This window comes from Chenopodium album, chromosome 6 (assembly GCF_948465745.1).
Source record: "Chenopodium album chromosome 6, dcCheAlbu1.1, whole genome shotgun sequence".
Lineage (NCBI taxonomy): Eukaryota > Viridiplantae > Streptophyta > Magnoliopsida > Caryophyllales > Amaranthaceae > Chenopodium > Chenopodium album.
This window is the reverse complement of record NC_137839.1, coordinates 46,624,197-46,643,394: the sequence shown is the minus strand read 5'-3', so window position 1 is coordinate 46,643,394 and position 19,198 is coordinate 46,624,197. Positions and strand designations below refer to the sequence as shown.

At 36.6% G+C, this 19,198-nt stretch overlaps 1 protein-coding gene and 1 non-coding gene across 11 annotated transcripts; both read left to right on the top strand.

The window, feature by feature from the left end:
- Positions 1 to 5,960: 5,960 nt before the first annotated feature.
- LOC145634863 (3-ketoacyl CoA thiolase 1, peroxisomal-like) lies at positions 5,961 to 9,897 on the top strand. 10 transcript variants are annotated; one of them, XR_014113647.1, is made up of 8 exons: positions 5,961 to 6,365; positions 6,471 to 6,600; positions 6,928 to 7,039; positions 7,349 to 7,445; positions 7,741 to 7,864; positions 7,952 to 8,059; positions 8,299 to 8,381; positions 9,523 to 9,897. XR_014113647.1 is itself a non-coding variant. In XM_081686204.1 (8 exons), exons 4-6 carry the CDS (start codon positions 7,258 to 7,260, stop codon positions 8,030 to 8,032), a joined length of 393 nt encoding a protein of 130 aa, XP_081542330.1. In that variant the 5' UTR covers positions 5,961 to 6,365; positions 6,471 to 6,600; positions 6,928 to 7,039; positions 7,234 to 7,257; the 3' UTR covers positions 8,033 to 8,059; positions 8,299 to 8,381; positions 9,523 to 9,897. The 10 variants fall into 10 exon arrangements, 7 of the variants coding, with proteins under 7 accessions (XP_081542330.1, XP_081542331.1, XP_081542329.1 ...); XM_081686204.1 differs by having other exon boundaries at positions 7,234 to 7,445; XR_014113648.1 differs by lacking the exon at positions 6,928 to 7,039 and having other exon boundaries at positions 7,361 to 7,445.
- A 5,708-nt stretch (positions 9,898 to 15,605) lies between these two features.
- LOC145637547 (small nucleolar RNA R71) lies at positions 15,606 to 15,711 on the top strand. The gene has a single exon (XR_014114319.1). It is a non-coding gene; the product is annotated as a small nucleolar RNA R71 (small nucleolar RNA).
- The last annotated feature ends 3,487 nt before the right edge of the window (positions 15,712 to 19,198 follow it).

Here is a 19,198-nt window from a genome sequence, read left to right as displayed (position 1 = left end):
GCAACAACTTGGGAAGAGCATGTCAATCAAAGGTTGTGAGGACTAAATGATAAGAGCAATCAATAGGAATCAAAGAGCTATCTCCTAATTGTTAAGCTAGGGTTCACTATGAATAACAAACTAAGAGAATCACAATCAAAACCAATTGATAATTGCAATTCCTAAATCAATTGTTCATGTCATTAGCAATTACAATGCAATCTAGCATAATTCTCAAGGCCTAATCGAATTACACCATGCAAACTTACATTAATCTCAACAATTAATCAACTCAATCCCCAAATTAATCACAATTAATCAATTATACAAGTTTCGCCCAATTCCTAGCCAACAACTACTCAAACAACATCATCAAATCAGCTATCAACTATATAGAACAAGAATCAACAAAATATCAAGAACAATTACCCTAATCAAACATCAAATATCAAAATCAAACCAAACAAACATCAAATTAAACAAAGCAATTGAATGAGATAGAGTTTAGAAATTCTCATTGATAATTAAGAAGAACTCCAACACAATTGTCACATTTGCATCTTCAATCTCTCAGTCACCATTGAAATTCCTCACTTTCTCTCTCTAAAACTACTCCTAATCTAGCCTAATCTAGAGAGAGAAGCTCTCAACCTAAGAGAGAGAAAACTATTCTAAAACTAAAGAATTACATGAATAAAGAATAAAGAAAACCAAAAACTATATAAACAAAAGGAGAAAAGAAGCTTAAAATCGTAAAAGACCAACAAACCCGCGCCCGCGGAGAAATCGGCCGCGCCCGCGGAGGGGAACGGACACCCCGATAGCCCGCGCCCGCGGGGCCAAGGAGATCAATCCAACAAACCAACATATGTCCAACAAGTCATCATCCACTAGAGAAAGAACAAGGAAGGATATTACCGGATATTAGGTGGGTGTAAATACCCGCAAATGACCCAATTTTAACCTTTCAAAGCTAACAACCTCTATTATTGAATCTTGCCTTCTATATGCTAGCAAATGTGATGCTAATCTTCTTTGATTCTTGATCCAAATAGAAGCACCAAAGTATATCAAGTCATGTACCTAGGAAAAGGAACACAAACATTTCCATGAGATAAAATCTATTCTAAAAAGAAAAGAAAATGAAAGCAATAAAACACGGGTTACTTCCCGAGAAAGGCTTGCTTAAGGTCCAAGCTTGATCGCTCTAGAAAATAATAATTCAACGCGCGCAAGAGCTTGTCAAATACACTACTACACATTTCATAGGAAAGTAAGTATGCACATGACAAAATAAAGGTATGCAACAATATTAGTGCACACCTATGGAGTTGAGAAGAAGTATGCCAAGAAGAAGAAAGAGAGAAGGGAAAAACAAGAATATAAGAAAGAGGAAGAGAAATAAAAGAAAAAGAAGAAGGCATACTCTTCTCAACAAAATATTTTTGGTTGGAAATCCCACCATCTTCCTCAAAAGTCATCAAATGAGGCACTTGGGGGACTAAAGGCTTTTCAAGAGGAGGGGATATGAGAAAAGAAGGTAATGACATGGGATAGGAAGGAATAAGATCAAGCTTTCTTGAAAATGAGGTGCAAGGTAAAGAAATAGGAATTGGTTGTTAACTTACACCACTATCTATTGAAACACAAACTCTCTCATCCAATGAACTCACATCCAAAGGGCTCTTCTCCAACTCGTCATTATTCAAATTTAGCTTATTCTCAATCACACCCTCCTCAAAAACTTCACACCCTAAATGAGCTCTCAAAAGCTTCAAATCATCATCAAGGTTCAAAGGAAGCTCATCAAAGGGTTGAGGGTCAAACTTAGGAGGTAGCTCAAAATAAACATGAGAAGTACAATCTCCCTCTAAAAAGGCCTCACCATTCTCAATGGTGGAAAATGTAGAAGACAAATGATCATCAAAGGTGAAAGAAGAAAGCAATGGTTTAAGATTTGAGATAGGAGTTGGAGACTCAACCTCACCAAACCCTTCACTCTCATCTTCATAATCATCAGAAGTAAGCTCTACCTCCTCCACCTTATCATAAGGGACCTTTTTTTCATCAAAATCGTCTAAGCTCAAGGCCTCACCCTCAAAGAAACCATGGTTATTAATTAAAGGAGATGGGGTGGAAGAAGGTTGGTTTTCAAAATTAAGGAATGGAGGAATGAAATCAAAATCAAGGGAGGTGGGTGGGAGAATTGACTCACCAATTGATTTTTCAACACTCAAAACCTCTTGGTCCTCATCACCCTCAAACATCCAATCTCCCATGGAGACTACTTCATCCTCTTCGTCCTTACTCTCTTTCCTCACAACTTCTTCACGCTTCAAAAATTGCAATGTCCCATCCTTCATAACTTGAATTACCATTTCCTAAAAATTAAGAGAAGCCAACATTTTTAGTTTCTCTTCAACTCCATCTAAAGGCTCAATGGAACGAAATTCAAATTTAAAAGGAGGTTTAAAATGCAAACACTCTTTAGGAACATCCATCTCTACACCCTTTTCCTCACTCATGGGCTCTCTAACATCCTCCTCACATACTTTGGAGCTCTCAAAACAATCATCATCATTGTCTTCCATACCTACCAATGTGGTAGAAACTTCATTTACATTCAATATTGATGACAATTGACTCTCCATCTCCTCATTCTTCCTAAAAACACCCTCATTACTCTCTTCCAACTTTTTCAACATTTTCATTTGGCTTCTCACAACCTCCAAATATCTCATCTTATTTGGCTCCAAATTAGAACTCATCTCCAATTGTCTCAAAGAACCTCCAATTTGATTATAAGAAGACTCAAAGGTAGGATCTAAAGATTGGAAAGATGAAGAGCATTGAGGAGCATCATTGGTGAAATAATTATGTGCAATCATGCAAGGATCAACATTAGAGATATGAGTGACATCATCAAATTGGGGAATGGGGGCACAAGTAGGCATGCAAAGTTCATCATTCATGGAACATGGACCATAACAATCATCAATGGAAGCATTTGAATAACCATGACCACGATCACAACTATTTCTAGCAAACCACACATAAAAGTCCCAAGCATCATCGATTGACAATGCCCGAAATCCACCATTAAACATGCTTTCAACAATGTCTCTAGTTTGCTCATTCAAATTATGATAACAAATATGACAACCATGGTAACTAATGAAGTTCTCTAGTCTATTAAAGTACACCCAAAATGGTTCATCCTCTAATTGAGGAAATAAGGTATTTTCCATTTTATACAAAACAAACAAAAAATCAAATAAAAGAAAAGTATACACAAAGACCTAGATTCAAGCAATCAAAAACACTCAAACATTGACACCGTTCCCCGGCAACGGCGCCATTTTAACGAGGAGAAAACTAGGTCGTTATCTAATCTTCCCTTGGTCAAACTAAATTTATAAACACTTAACAAACCTAAATACGAGTATAGAGGCAAGTCAAGGGTCGAACCCAAAGGAACGGTAATGTTCAAGCACTTTCAAGTATGCGCCTAAGCTAGGTCGAAGACGAAGGTAAGAGAGAATACAAACAACTAACAAAACAAGTAACCAAGGAAATAAATCACTAAGAACGGGGATCAACAAGTAATCATGTCAATTGCAACAACTTGGGAAGAGAATGCCAATCAAAGGTTGTGAGGACTAAATGATTAGAGCAATCAATAGGAATCAAAGAGCTATCTCCTAATTGTTAAACTAGGGTTCACTATGAATAACAAACTAAGAGAATCACAATCAAAACCAATTGATAATTGCAATTCCTAAATCAATTGTTCATGTCATTAGCAATTACAATGCAATCTAGCATAATTCTCAAGGCCTAATCGAATTACACGATGCAAACTTACATTAATCTCAACAATTAATCAACACAATCCCCAAATTAATCACAATTAATCAATTATAAAAGTTTCACCCAATTCCTAGCCAACAGCTACTCAAACAACATCATCAAATCAACTAGCAACTATAGAGAACAAGAATCAACAAAATATCAAGAACAATTACCCTAATCAAACATCAAATATCAAAATCAAACCAAATAAACATCAAATTAAACAAAGCAATTGAATGAGATAGAGTTTAGAAATGCTCATTGATAATTAAGAAGATCTCCAACACAATTGTCACACTTGCATCTTCAATCTCTCAATCACCATTGAAATTCCTCACTTTCTCTCTCTAAAACTACTCCTAATCTACCCTAATCTAGAGAGAGAAGCTCTCAACCTAAGAGAGAGAAAACTATTCTAAAACTAAATAATTACATGAATGAAGAATAAAGAAAACCAAAAACTATATAAACAAAAGGAGAAAAGAAGCTTAAAATCGTAAAAGACCCAGAAACCCGCGCCCGCAGAGAAATCGGCCGCGCCCGCAGAGGGGAACGGACACCCCGATAGCCGCGCCCGCGGCCCAAGCCCGCGCCTGCGGGGCCAAGGCCCGCGCCCTCGGGGAGCCCTCGAACCAACCGCGGGTGCTTAATGCCCAAATACGGCAGTTTTGGAGCTGCAGCAACCCCGCGCCCGCGGGTACGTTAGCCCGCGCCCGCGGCAGTTTTCCAAGGCCAACTTCAGAAGGCTGTAACTTCCGATATAAGAATTGTATGAAGGCGTGAAACCTATCATTGGAAAGGTCTTCAAGTATAGTTTCAAACCCAACTTGAATCACCCTAATCCGATCTGTAGAACTTGAAATATGACTAAAACAATGCACAAAGGTCCTATTTGATACTTTGCAATCTTTCGTTTTCGAAAAGTGCATATTGATCCTAGTGGGTGCTATTTTCAATTCCCATTCATATAGCCCGCGACGTACCTACAAAACAAGACAAAGAAACGGAGAAGCAAGAGAAATAGCCGAGAAATGAATGAAATGATAAGAAAGCCATTAAAAGCATGCATTTCTCTAAACTAACACAAAACACGTGAATCGAGCATTATTCTATAAAAACACGACATAAACGACTACAAAGGAGCATAGAAATATAAAGAAAACATAGCTTAAAGGTGCCATAAATGGCACAGATCAGCTCCTCATATCTTGCCCTAGTCCATTCAACTTCATCGAGTTTGCTCTCTAACGCGATGCGTAGAGATGGAATCTCTAGCTCGACAGGTTGTACGGCATCCATTCCATAAACCAAGGAAAATAGCGTATTTCCTGTTGATGTGCAAATTGACGTGCGATAACCCCACAATGCGAAGTGAAGTTTGTCAGGCCAATCCTTGTAATTTCCTGTTATTTTCTCGCTGATAATCTTTAGATTTTTATTAGCTGCTTCGACTGCTCCATTTTCCTGAGGTCTATAAGGAGAAGAATGATGATGTTGAATACCATATTTCTGTAGCAATTCTTCACATTCGGCTTGAAAGTGAGTTCCATTGTCACTTATTATTTCATGTGAGACTCCATATCGACAAATAATATTTCTTTCGATGAAGAGTGCTACATGTTTTGCAGTGAGTTTAGCATAGGATTGTGCTTCGACCCACTTTGTGAAGTAATCAATTGCCACTAAGATATATTCATGACCTCTTATTCCTGGGGGAGTGATTTTGCCGATGATGTCAATTCCCCATGTAGAGAATTGCCATGGTGACGTGTAGGTGTAGAGCAAAGATGGAGGAACATGTTATACACTAGTGGAAAAAATCTCATTCGTAACAGGCTATTTGTAACGGGCAAAGCTTTGCCGTTACAATTAAGATATTCGTAACGGGCAAAATAGTGTCCGTTAAGAATACTTATTTATTCGTAACGGGCAAAATAATGTCCGTTACGAATACTATAGTATTTGTAACGGATAAAATACCACACGTTACGAATAATATACTATTTATAACGGACATCATGGGCCCGTTACGAATGATTGGTCCAGGCGTCCAGCTGATGAGATGAGCCCGTTAGTTACTTAGGGTTTTACACATCTCCTCAGCCGTCACTCCTCTCTCTTTCGTTCACTCTCTTTCTCTCTCCTCAGAAATCATTCTCTAACTTTCTCTTTCACTCACTCACTCTCTTTCTCTCTCCTCTTTAGAACTCACTGTCTTTTTCTTTCCTCAAGATTCATTCTCTTTCACTCTCTTTACTACCTCTCCTTACCTCCATATTCTCTTTCCTATTGATTATGTGTTTTTTTTTAAATTATGTTTTGTTTTTGCTACTAGATCTGTAGAAATTATATTCAAATTGGTAGAATTTTTGGGTTTTATAATTAGATTTTGATCTGATTTTTATTTGAATGATTTTTGCTAGTTTATCGATTCGCCGCCCTAGCGCTGCTTCCAAAGCTAGGGTTTATTCCGATGTTAATGTTGTTAGACCTAAGGATTATTGAGATTACGAGACTCTTACTGTTCAATGGGGGTTTGTTTTTCTTTTTCTTTTTTTTTAATTAATTTGATTGAATTCTCAATTCGATCTGTTGATTAGTTGATTGATTGATTTGTTCTGGTAATTGGAAATTTGTAGTGAACAGGATGATTATGAGGTGGTGAGGAAGGTTGGGAGAGGAAAGTATAGCGAGGTTTTTGAAGGTGTTCATTGTACTAGTAATGAGAAATGTATCATTAAGATCCTCAAACCTGTCAAGAAGAAGAAGGTTAGTTTTTTAATCTTTGTTCTTTATTTCTTGGTGAATATATATATATTTTTTTTCTATAAAGTTGAATTTTTAATGTTAATTGTAATTGGATTGTTGCTAAAACATTTATTGGGAACTGAGAATTTAGATTGTGAATTTCAATGTCATGGTTTTTTTAGCAATCTCTGTGGTACTACCTTACATAGGCGGAATTGGGAGTATATGTTCTGAATTATCAATTTGTGGGGGTGTTGTGAAGGACCACTTTGGTAAGGAAATTAGGTTTAGTTTTCTTTAATGCTAATTTCACAAATTTATGAAATCCATTTTTTGGTAATGTTTCAGGTAAAATTAATATATTGTAATTACATGCATCCGACGGGCTTGTTCTCAAATAATTCTGATTTTCTTCTACCAAAAGGATCTCGAACATAGAAAGAACAGTTGACGATATCTTGTAAGAGGACCCTCCCCGCCTTTTATAGTGATAGATTGTGAGGCATTTAGCTAACTAACTAACTCATTTAAGTCTTTTGTGTTGCTATGTGAGTTGCCAGTATGCTTTGATATGTTGGATTAGAATTATCCCAATATGGGCTGTAGGTTAGACTGTTATAGACATCACCCAAATTATCCCAATATTGGCTGTAGGTTAGACTGTCAGAGAATTCAACAATGGCGGCTTCAATCAATCAATTAGGGTTTATAATTTTCGCTATGATTCTTGTTTCATGTTCAATCTCGGCAATGACGGATTCGGAATCAGATTTTATTGTAGCTAACAAGAAGGCTACCCTTACAAAGCTCAGCAATGGCGTCGAACGTATCTCCGTTTCTATCGACCTCTACAATCGTGGATCTTTGTATGTGTTTTCTCTTTTCTACTGATTCTGCATTTGCTGCTATGATTTTAGATCTTTTTTGCGTTTGAATTTCCATTTTTATGAATTTCATAATTGAATTTTGTTTTCTGTGTTTGATGTTTTTTGTTTGCATGTTGATTTAGAGGAAGTAATAGTGTTGGAAATGAATTTCGGTTTCAATTGCGTATTTTAATCTTAAATTATCCGCACTTGTTTGATTTTGTGAGTTTGCTATTTGAGAAATACTGCAGTTAATTTGTAAGGTTGAATTGCTATTATTAATCCTATGTTTTAGGAGCTTTGCTGTTGTTGGTGTGGATCCTTCTATTATGGGGTTTGGCCCAGCTTTTGCCATTCTTGCTGCTGTGAAATCTGCCGGGCTAAAGCTTAATGATATCAATCTATTTAAGATAAATGAGGTTAGCACTCTGAACAAGCTGCCTCATATTTTCAGTTGGTGGCTTCAACACAATTTCACAAATTTGTAACATCCATTTTCAATGCAGGCCTTTGCATCTCAATATGTTTACTGTTGTGAAAAGCTGAACCTCGATCCAACGAAAGTTAATGTTAATGGGGAGCAATAGCCCTTGGACATCCCTAGGGAGCTACAGGTATTTATTTTGGCTTTACTAGAGATAATGCTTATTGAGTGAGTTAGGCTCTGTTTGGGGAGGGGGATTTATATCAGTAAAAATCCGTTATACATTGTAAAACTCGGTTATCAGCAGAAATCTAAATCTGATTTCATTGCGTGAAATTAGTTTAAATCTGTTAAAATAAGGTAGACAATAACAAAGCCTCGTTGATTAGTGTATTGTTGTACTAAATTCCTACTTTGCTCGTTTTATAGGTGCCCGTTGTGTAGCTACTTTACTTAATGAGATGAAACGTCGAGTAAGAGATTGTCGTTTTGGAGTCATTTCCATGTGATAGGTCTCTCTCTCTCTCTCTCTCTCAACACCTCATGTGTGCAACCTAAAAGCTAATTTAATTTTGTAAAGTTGAAGCCACTAAAATAACCTCAAATTGATTTTGGTTTGACTGTTTTTTGTAATTGATTTTGTTCTGTAATTTGATTGGTTTTTGGTTCAGATCTTATGAAGTAGATTAATTGATGAATTTTTTCATGTTTTGATGTTTGATTATTTGGATTTTAGATTGTTTTACGATTTTTATGCTCTTTCTTGGTTCATGTGCTGTGGATTGATTGCTTCATTTTTATATGAATCCTCGTATATCAAAGTTATTGGATTGTTGAATTGAAATATTGGATAAAATGATATATGATTAAAGATTTATAACAAAGTTTTAAGTATTTGATGTGTTTAGCTGATGAATATGATTTAAAGTTTAAGAATTTCCTAGAGTCTGAATTTTGTGATCTTGATTCATTAATTGATTATAATGCATTACCTGATTACTGATTTGACTTTAAGGTTTAAGAGTTTCATAATTTAAGGTTTTACTTTTTTTTTTACGTTTTAGTTTTTGTTTTTGTTTTATTGTGAAATAATTTGTTCATGTCTGCCAGTACTGCAAGGATTAGGCCTAGTGATAAAAAACCAGTGGAAGATAAAGTGTTATCTGCTATCTGTTGGAAGTTTTGAATAAAGTGCTATCTGCTGTCTGCTGCATTGTGTCATATGAATTACTGCATTAGCTAGTATACTGAAAAACTGTGATCATATATATGAATAAATTATTGTCATTGTTACATTGAGTATGTAACGATTATGAGTGCTAGCGGAAGCAAATAAATTCATGGATGATAAACCCTAAAACCCATAAAATAGGACAACCCCTAAATTACCAGAGTGTAAGATATATTGCCTTTGTATCTTTCTGGTTACAAAAGTATTATTTACTTTCCTTGATGTATTTTTATAGTTATTTGAAGAATAAGCTTTCCTCAATTGTGTAAAGATCTAAGAATTTCACCCAAATAAAAGGTTAATTGCTATAGTAGGATCTGTAAGGCACCTCATACTTCTCTTTTTCCTCGTAATGTGTGTGTGTTTGTTGTAAGTTAGAATTGACTATCTTTAATATTGATTCATTTATGTGAAATCAACAGGAAAACTAAGGTAAACACCAAAAGCTCATAACCATGGCAGAATCCATTGTTGCATCAGCTGTCCAGTGGATTGGCTCTATATTAATTCAAGAGGCCAATATATTGTTCGATGTTGCAGATCAAGTACAGGGCCTTCAGCAAGAGATTGAACTGATGCAGCAATAGCTTTGGCCTATGAAGAATCAACGAAGCAGAAGGTTTGGACTAAGAAGATCATTGAAAAGTTAAATAGCTTTGGACTAAGAAGAATCAATGTAGCAGAAGGTTTTTAGTTTTAATTATTTAGGCAATAATAAATGTATTTTTTTTTGCTCATTGTATAAATATGAAGTACTATTTTTATCTCAATTAATTAATAAAACAATTGTGCTATAATTTTTATGCAAGCTAGCTAATCCAGCACATCAGCATGTGCTGGATTTTTTTTTTAAAAATTGGGTTACACACTATTCATAACGGGCACTTGAAATGTCCATTACGAATAACGGTTTATTGGTAACGGACATTTTGAATGTTCCGTTACGAATTATTCGTAACAGACAGTGCCCGTTACGAATAACATTGTCCATCCGTAACGGTTGCATACGTAACGGCCGATGCCCGTAGGGGTGAACATGGTCTGGTTTGGTGCGGTTTGAGTCTAAACCAAACCAAACCAAAAAATACGGTTTGGTCAATTTTCCAAACCAAACCAAAATAATGCCGTTTGGTGCGGTTTGGTTTGCGGTTTATGATGAGACGACATTTTTTCCTAAAAATTTTCAAATATTAATAAACTTATAATAAATTTCAAATAATTAGCCCAAAGGGATTGAATTATACTTCAAATATTTAGTAAAAATAACAACCAACTAATCAAGTGCTAAGTGCTAACACAATAACACATAATAAAAATAATACATAGCAAATTAACAGTGGAAAAAAACATAATACATTTGTCCAAATAAATAATTCATACTACATTATAGTTATATGACCTATTGAATTTTAAGTATTGATATTTGAGATTGAGTAAAGAGTATAGTAGTATACTGACCTTATAGTCTTCTAATGATTTTTCATTTTTTTATAATATATAATAACTATTTTAATTTATTTAAAAATTATATAAATATTAAAATGCGGTTTACTGGTTTACTGTTTGGTTTGGTTTATAATTTTTGAAAAACCAAACCAAACCGCAAACCGTATTTCTCAAAAAATCGAAACCAAACCGTATTTTTCCAAACCGTAAACCAAACAAAACTGCTAAAATGCGGTTTGGTCTGGTTTGGTTACTGTCCAGACCAAACTGTGTACAGCCCTAGCTGCCCGTTACGGATAGGCCCTTTTTTCCCGTTACGGATGGCTTTTTTTCCACTAGTGGTAAATTAGCGTAGATTTGGCACTTAGGGCATCTTTTTACGTATTGATGGCAATCCTTATTCATTGTAGTCCAATAGTATCCTTCTCACATTATCTTTTGGACTAACATTTTGCCATTTACTTGAGCTCCACAAATTCCTTCGTGGACTACCCTCATTGCTCTTTGGGCATCCTTTTTTCCTACACATAAGAGAGCTCAACCCCTTAGGTACCCTTTTGTGTAGCTTGTTGTCTATGAGTACGTATTGGGAAGCCTAGAGTCTTAGTGCTCGTTTTGCTCTTTTGTCAGCATGGGGAGGGTATTCTCCCTTGGTGACATAATTGAGTATATCCGTATACCACGGTTCTTCTTCTTCTTCTTCATCATCCTGGATTACTTCAACATCTTCTATAGCTTGAATATAGGCCGGTTTGTGCCTTTTTTCTATAGTTAGAGGCATTTGCTCAATTTTCGTAGGAATCCTAACCTTTGGGGCTAGTTTTGCCAAGGCATCAGCAAATTGATTTTCTTCTCTAGGTAGATATGTGTATTCTACCTTTTCTAACTGATTAGTAAGGGTTTCCAGATAAGTTTGGTAAGGGGCTAGACTTTCACTTCTTACTTTCCACCTCTTGGAGATTTGATTGATGATCAATGAAGAGTCTCCGAATATCCGTAACTTTTTTACTCCCAATGCCAAAGCTGTTTCAAGGCCTACCACGCATGCTTCGTATTCAGCAGCGTTGTTGGTAACGTCGAAATCAAGCTTTATGGAGATTGGAACATGCTCTTCTTTAGGTGATACTAGTAATACTCCAACGCCACATCCCTTTTGGTTTGAGGCTCCGTAGAAGTCCAAGGTCCAAGTATCATCTTCAGTGACCATTAAGTCTTCATCTGGAAATTCATTGTCGTGTATTGGCATCGAGTCTTCTATTGGAAAGTCTGCTAGAAAATCCGATACCACAGATCCTTTGATAGCTTTTTGTGGCATAACCTTACATCGAATTGGGCTAAGTTGACTATCCATCTTGATATACGCCCATTGAGTGTAGATTTCTCGAATAAATACTTGAGTGGATCTAATCGGGAAACTACGAAGACTGTATGCACGAGCATGTAATGTCTTAACTTGGTTGTGGCCCACACCAATGCGAGGCATAATTTCTCAAGTGGTGTATAGTGTGCTTCATACTCGAGCATCTTCTTGCTTAGATAGTAGATCCCATTTTCTTTCCCTTCTACTTCTTGCGCTAGCATGACTCCCATTGTCTCTTTAGTAACTGTTAAGTATAGCCTAAGAGGTATTCCCGGAAGTGTTGGTGCTAATACGGGAGGATTTGCGAGATAGGCTTTGATCTTTTCAAAGGCTTTTTGACACTCGTCATCCCATATCACTGGTACATTCTTTTTAAGCTTTTTAAAGATTGGTTCACATATTGTCCTCAATTTTGATATGAACCTGCTTATGTATTGCAACCGGCCAATAAATCCTCGAATTTGCTTCTCGATTTTGGGCGGTGGGCATTGACATGATTGCCTTGATCTTGGTTGGGTCTATCTCTATTCCTCTAGAGCTTATGACGTAGCCCAAAAGTTTGCCTGAGGTGACTCCAAAAGCACAGTTAGATGGATTCAACCTCATGTTTTATTTTCTTAACCTTTAGAAGAATTTTCTTAAGGATACTTGATGGCTTGGGCGATCTTTTGATTTCACAATCATGTCGTCCACGTATACTTCAACTTCTTTATGCATCATGTCATGGAGCAAGGCAGTCGCTGCTCGTTGGTAAGTAGCACCCGCGTTTTTCAACCCGAATGGCATCACCGTGTAGTAGTAAGTACCCCATGGTGTTATGAAGGTTGTTTTCTCCATGTCTTCTTCCGCCATGAGAATCTGATTGTAGCCCCCATATCCATCCATGAACGAGAGAAGTGCATGATTTGCTATGTTATCCACGAGAATACCGATGTGTGGTAAAGGGAAGTCGTCCTTTGGACTTGCCTTATTTAGATCTCGATAGTCGACACACATTCTTACCCTTCCATCCTTTTTCGGAACTGGGACGGTGTTGGCGACCCATTCGGGGTATTTAGATACCTTGATGAAACCTGGAATTATTTGTTTTTGAACTTCCTCTTTTATTTTAAGAGCTACGTCGGGTATCATTCGACGTAACTTTTGTTTTACAGGTTTCATTCCTGGAATTAGTGGTATGGAGTGTTGAGCTATTTCTCTATTAATGCCTGGCATATCTTAATATGACCAAGCGAATACATCAATGAATTCTATAAGCAAGTTAATTAAATGGGTTCTTTCTTGTTCATTAAGTGTTAGTCCGATTTTAACTTCCCTTTTCTTGGTTGAATCATTTGAGATATCAACCGTCTCAATTTCTTCAATTATTGGTGTTTTCTTTTCAAGTGTTTCCATTGCTTTAATAAGTTCTTTGTCTTTTTCATTGTTAGTTAAGCAATGCTCGTCATCTTGGGTTAAAGAAGAACACAAGGAGTAAGGAGAAGAAGCCATATTATTAAAATCTGAGATCATTACATCAAAGAGGGATATGTCCTCAGGGACTTGATCACTAACTATCCTAGGGGAAGATATAGAAGGAGGAGGTGCTATAATTAAGGACTTAGATGACTCTATAGGGAGAGACTCTGACTCTGAATCTAACTCTGATCCAGACGAATCTTCGAACATCGATCCTTGCCCCGTTGTGATGGAGATCTTCTTTCCACTTGGAGTAGTCACCTTAACGGTTTGCGCCACCCTTGTAGTGATCCTTCTGCTGGAGTGATTAGCTTTGAGGGATCGAAGCTTTCTCTTTGTAGAACTATCTGAATGAGCGAGGAGTTATCCCCTTTGTATGTTGGCTCATCCTTTTCTCGCCCAAATAATAATCCCATGACATTAAAGTCAAAGCATGGGGGTGCTTTCTCCTTATGGACAGGAGATGAGATTTCGTCTATGAAGTAGCAATCTAAGAAAATTTTGAATCCCGATTGCCTTATGCCATTTACGACAAATGGTTCGGGAAATTCATAGCATGGATAGTCCTCTCCTTCATTTTTAAATTGTCCATTAAGGGTAAGAGGATATTGATCAATTGGGATTGCTTTCTTTTGGATGCGAGCGTCCCTACGCGCCTTTGACTTTTCCTAGGATCGCTTGAGATCTTTCCGATTCGGTTCGAAACCAAGTCCGAAAGTGTCTAATTTAGGGAGGCCAGGTGATTCCAGCGGTTTTGCTATTCCTTTCTTCTTTCATAGGGTCATCCCAGGAAAATGTCCTTGCTTCTTCAGAATAGCGTTTACAATCATATTGGAATGGGGGTCGTGGTAGAGAGGGGTTCTTTAATCCTTCTCGATTAAGGAGACCTCTTCATTAAAACCCCACAAATCTTTATCGTCTTCATCGTGCTCCACATTAATTATTGGATTCTCTATAGCTGTAATTCTCATAGGTGAAATATCGATCGTAATGGGAATTCCTCCAACTCTTATTTTTCTCATGGACATACTCTTTGGTCACACTCTTTGACACAACTTTATCTTTTTTCTCACTTGAATCACAATCACTCTTCTACTCATCCTCTTCACTATTCCTAGAAACTCAGTATTCAAGCACTTTTCCACTCCTTGTAGTGATAGAATACATGGGTTTCTTAGGATCAACTCTTGAAAGGGTAGTAAAAAAGGGCTAGCACAATCGTTCAAAGTGTTGGCTAGTTGAGTGATTTGGGTTTCAAGCATCTTGTTGTGTGTCATCATCTCATTGAACTTCTTATCACTCACCGACATGTAGGTGTTCAAAATCTTGGTTTGGTTCTCAATGATCTCCTCTAAAGTAGTCTTGGAAGATGGGGTTTGAGCAGAAGAATCATCACCATTGCCTTGAGGTCTTGGAGCAAATCTAGGTGGGGGTCTTCTTTGGTTGTTGTTTTGAATATTTCCCCTATTTTGATTGTTCCAATTACCTCGGCCTTGATTGTTACCAAAATTTTGGTATTCGCCACCAAAACCATGAGATTGGCCTTGATTTCCATACCCTTGGCTTTTGTTTTGATTACTATAACCTTGGTTGTTATAGTTACCTCGGACACCTTGATTTCCTTGGTTCCTATAACCACCATTGTTGTAGTTATCAAAACTACCTTGTTGGTGAGAATTCCTATTCCCAAAATTCGTTGGACCATCAAATCTTTGTCCATTGTTATTATTGGAAACAAAATTCACTTGCTCACAATCATTATTTTCAACATCATCACAATTTTCAAAAGCATTTGGCCAATTAGAAGAATCATGGTCATAAGACCCACAAACATCACAAAAGACACAACCACTTGGCATATTACTTGAGGTAGAAGCAGGAGTAGAGTTAGAAGGTGTACCTCTCGCTTTTATGTGGGAGGGAAGACTTCGTGAAATCGAAGAGGCACTCTCTAACTTGGCTTTAATCAATGTCATCTCCTTTCCCAAGTTTGAGATTTGGGAAGACAAGTTATTGATTGCATTAAGACGATCAACCGAATAAACCGTTGAACCACTCTTGCTTATGGATTCTCTCTCTCCCTCTTGCCAATCCAAGTAGTGACAAACTACATCCTCAATTATAACTACAACCTCTTCTTTGGTCTTGTTCATAATCAGGCCTCCGGCTCCGGCATCAAGACACGACTTCCCTTGGGGGCTCAATCCTCCATAGAAAATTTGTATGATTTTATAAGTCAAAATTCCATGATGAGGAAATTCTCGTTGATACTCCTTGTATTTTTCCCAAGCCTCATATAAACTCTCACTAGGCTTTTACTTGAAACTTTAGATTAGAGTTCTTGCCTCAGCGGTTTTCTTTTGACGATAGAAACGGGAAAGAAACTACTTAGTAACCTCATCCCAAGTTATCAAGGAATTAGGTTTCACTTCCTTGTCCAACCATTACAAAGCCCTTCCAATTAGAGAAAACTGAAATAGCTTGAGCTTTATGAATTCTTGAGAAACCCCATTAACCTTGATGGTATTACAATACTTCTCTAACTCTTTCAGATGTTTTACTGGGCTTTCATGCTTGGCACCACTAAATTTCCTTCGTTCAATCATTGTTATCATTGTCGGCTTAATCTCAAAGTCATTGGCGGGAGTTGTTGGTGGAGCTATGCCACTCTCAAACCTTTAAGCGCTGGGAGTTCCCAACTCTTTCAAAGCAACTCTTGGATTAGCTCCCATGCTTACTCGATCCTCATCTTCTCTTTCTTGGTGAATTTCCTCTCTTGGAGAGCTTAGACTCAAAGAATAATTAGCAACCCTTATCCTTGTTATTGTTCTCTCGATTTCCGGATCAAATGGCACTAAATTCCTTCCTATTATCCTATGCATACAAAAAAACCAAAGCAAATATCAATAGCACAGCTACAAATGTAGCCTAAAGAGAAAAATCTTTTGGTAATTTTGAAATTAAGTAAACACTACTACAAAAATGGCCTAAGGAACCACTCCAAAGGCACCATATAATTAAAATATTCGGTTTCTTAGATAAAGAAACCTCAATTGAAAGAAATCCGGTTTCTTAGGTAAAAATAAGAAACCGCATAACCATAATTCTGGTTTCTTAGATTCCTATTTAATATTTGATTTTTAAAAAAGGTAATTGTTTAAAAAAAAAAAATCTAAATTAAAAACCTAATCTATTTGTAGAAATTAATAACCACCCACCTCCCCCTTATACCGCCGTTCTCCATTTTGTTTCTCAACTTTCATTCCTCCCTCATCTCTATAATTCATCAAAAAAGTTTACTCATTGTTTTCTCAGTCGAAATACTTAATTATTCATCAATTTTGTTACTATCTCCAAGCAATTGTTGCACAACTTCTAGATCTCCCTCTTTATCAATGATATTCATCGTCTCTTGTTCGTCATATTCACCGTCATCTACTCGTTGTGCTATCATACCTGTTCGTCTTCCTTCAACCTCTAAACTTGGTAAATATATTTGTCCATTTAAAATTTAATCATTTTTCATTGATTAATTTATTCTTTCGGTTGAAATTCGCTGAATTTGGCAACCTTAACTTTATACTTAGTTTTTATAATGCTGCATCATCGTATTATTGAATTGCATTTTATTTTTTTTGAATTAGAAGTGTATTGCTGCAATTTTGTTGATACTAGATTATATTGTTTTTATAATTTGATACATATTATATGTTCTTGAATTTGCAGAGAAATGATGTTGAATATGACCAAGCCAGGATGAAAGAGTCATATGTTTTGTTGAAGGAAGCAAAATGTAGAAGATTAATACTAATAAATTAAATTGTTTCAAGTTGGAGGTTGTAATTTGAGTATTATTAGTTACTTAAATTATGTATTTTTTTGTATTTGTATCACTGTATACTTCATACGAAGAGATTTGTACAATTTTATGCTTAGAATTTTACCATTAATGTTAGATTTTAATTGATCATTCACCTTTTTATTAATCAGAATATACCAGTATTGCGTGTTGAGAACTAATCATGGACGTAGAAAAAAATTTGATTCAGCGTTATTGTTAATTTTTTTTTAAAAAAAAATGGCAAAGAGACTGGTTAATTATATAAGCTGGTTTCTTTGACTGTATCAAAGAAACCGGTGAGCCAAAAATTACGATGCCTTTGTTTCAGTAATTTAATGCTTTTTTAGGGACCTAAGAAACCGGATGTCACGTAGAACTGGTCTCTTTGATTAGTCTAAGAAACCGAACAAAAAGTAAGGTCTCTTATGCTAAGAGACCTACTACCTAGGCACCAAACCTTTTTCGGTTTCTTAGCTATATTTTGTCCGGTCTCTTAGGCCATTTTTGTAGTAGTGAAAATAGACTCAACAACAATAGCAAACAACTACGCCATTCCCCGGCAACGACGCCGTTTTAATCGAGGGTGGAGACTAGGTCTTCGAAACTAATCTCTCAACACACCCTTATACCTAGCATAGGAGTAAGTCGAGGGTCGAACCACTAGGAATGGGAGATGAATGCTAATGCTAAAGCTTAGCTATCTCTAAGTACTAAAGTAAGTTGTGTAATTTTCAAAGCAATCAAACAATCAAGAAGAAATCAAATATTTATCAAAAACTAGGGTTTAGGATCCACATATACTCGCAATGGATACAACTAATTGGGATTGGAATTGACTAAGTCGAGTGTTGCGAGGGAAAATCAATTAAGCAATCAAGAGAGTATCGTAGGCTAATCTCCTAGAGGTCAAACTAGCGTCAACTACGAGAGAATCTAACTAGGAACCTTGAAAACCTACTCATCGAAAAAATCAAGGCACAAATCAATTTTCTATATCAATGTGAACTTACAATGCAATCTAGTGCAACAAGCAAAGTTAGCTACTCTTTAATTAATCACATACATGCACTTAATCAATCAACCAATTTAATCATTACATCAACTCCATCAATTTCTCCCAATTAGCATCAATCCATTACTTATATATGCTTCACCATTCCCATAGCAAGAAAACTACTCAAAATCCATGGAAATCAAGATCAAAACTAAGCTAAACAACAATTTCATCATCATTATATTAATCAAACTAATTCAATCACAAATTCAATTCAAACTTGAACAATCAACAAAACAATTGAAATCTTAAGCTAAAGATTGCATTAAAGTAAAAGAAATCCCGACAAACGTGCTTCAATTCAATGGAGAAAATGCTTAGAATCATCAATCTTCAATCATTAATCAAGAACTTCTCTCTCTACAATCTAGATTTTCTCCCTCTACAAAATGATCTAAAATTTATATTCTAATTCTCAAAAAAATGAACTCTCTAAAAATAGAATGAAAATCTATATATAGTAAAACTAACAAAGAGAAATTAGTTAGATCGTCCAAAATAGACCCGTACAGGCGTGGCCAACTACAAAGAGGAGCGCGGGCGTGCAAAATTGGGTACGGAACAGAGACGAAGACAGACATGCCCGGGAGAGGCGCGGCAGCGCCATAATCGCGCGCGCCCGCCCCTGGGAACATGGTAACCCTCTTCACCATCATGTAGATGCTCCTCGTGCTTCCACTCAATGCTCTTGATAAACACGGGACCTTGCAGTTTCAAAACCCCATGATTGTGGGTTCAACACGAGAATTCGTGCCCCGATGGCTTGAAAGGACGGCCTAAAGTCATTAAGAACTTGCACTTCTCCATGCTTGAGCTTCTAATGGAGAACATTAGGCATCCTAGTCAATGCCAAACTTGGGAAGGGGCCTCGGGAATCTTTGGTTAACGACCTTAACCTTAAAAATGAAAGAAAACAAGCAAATAAAAGGGAAAATAACA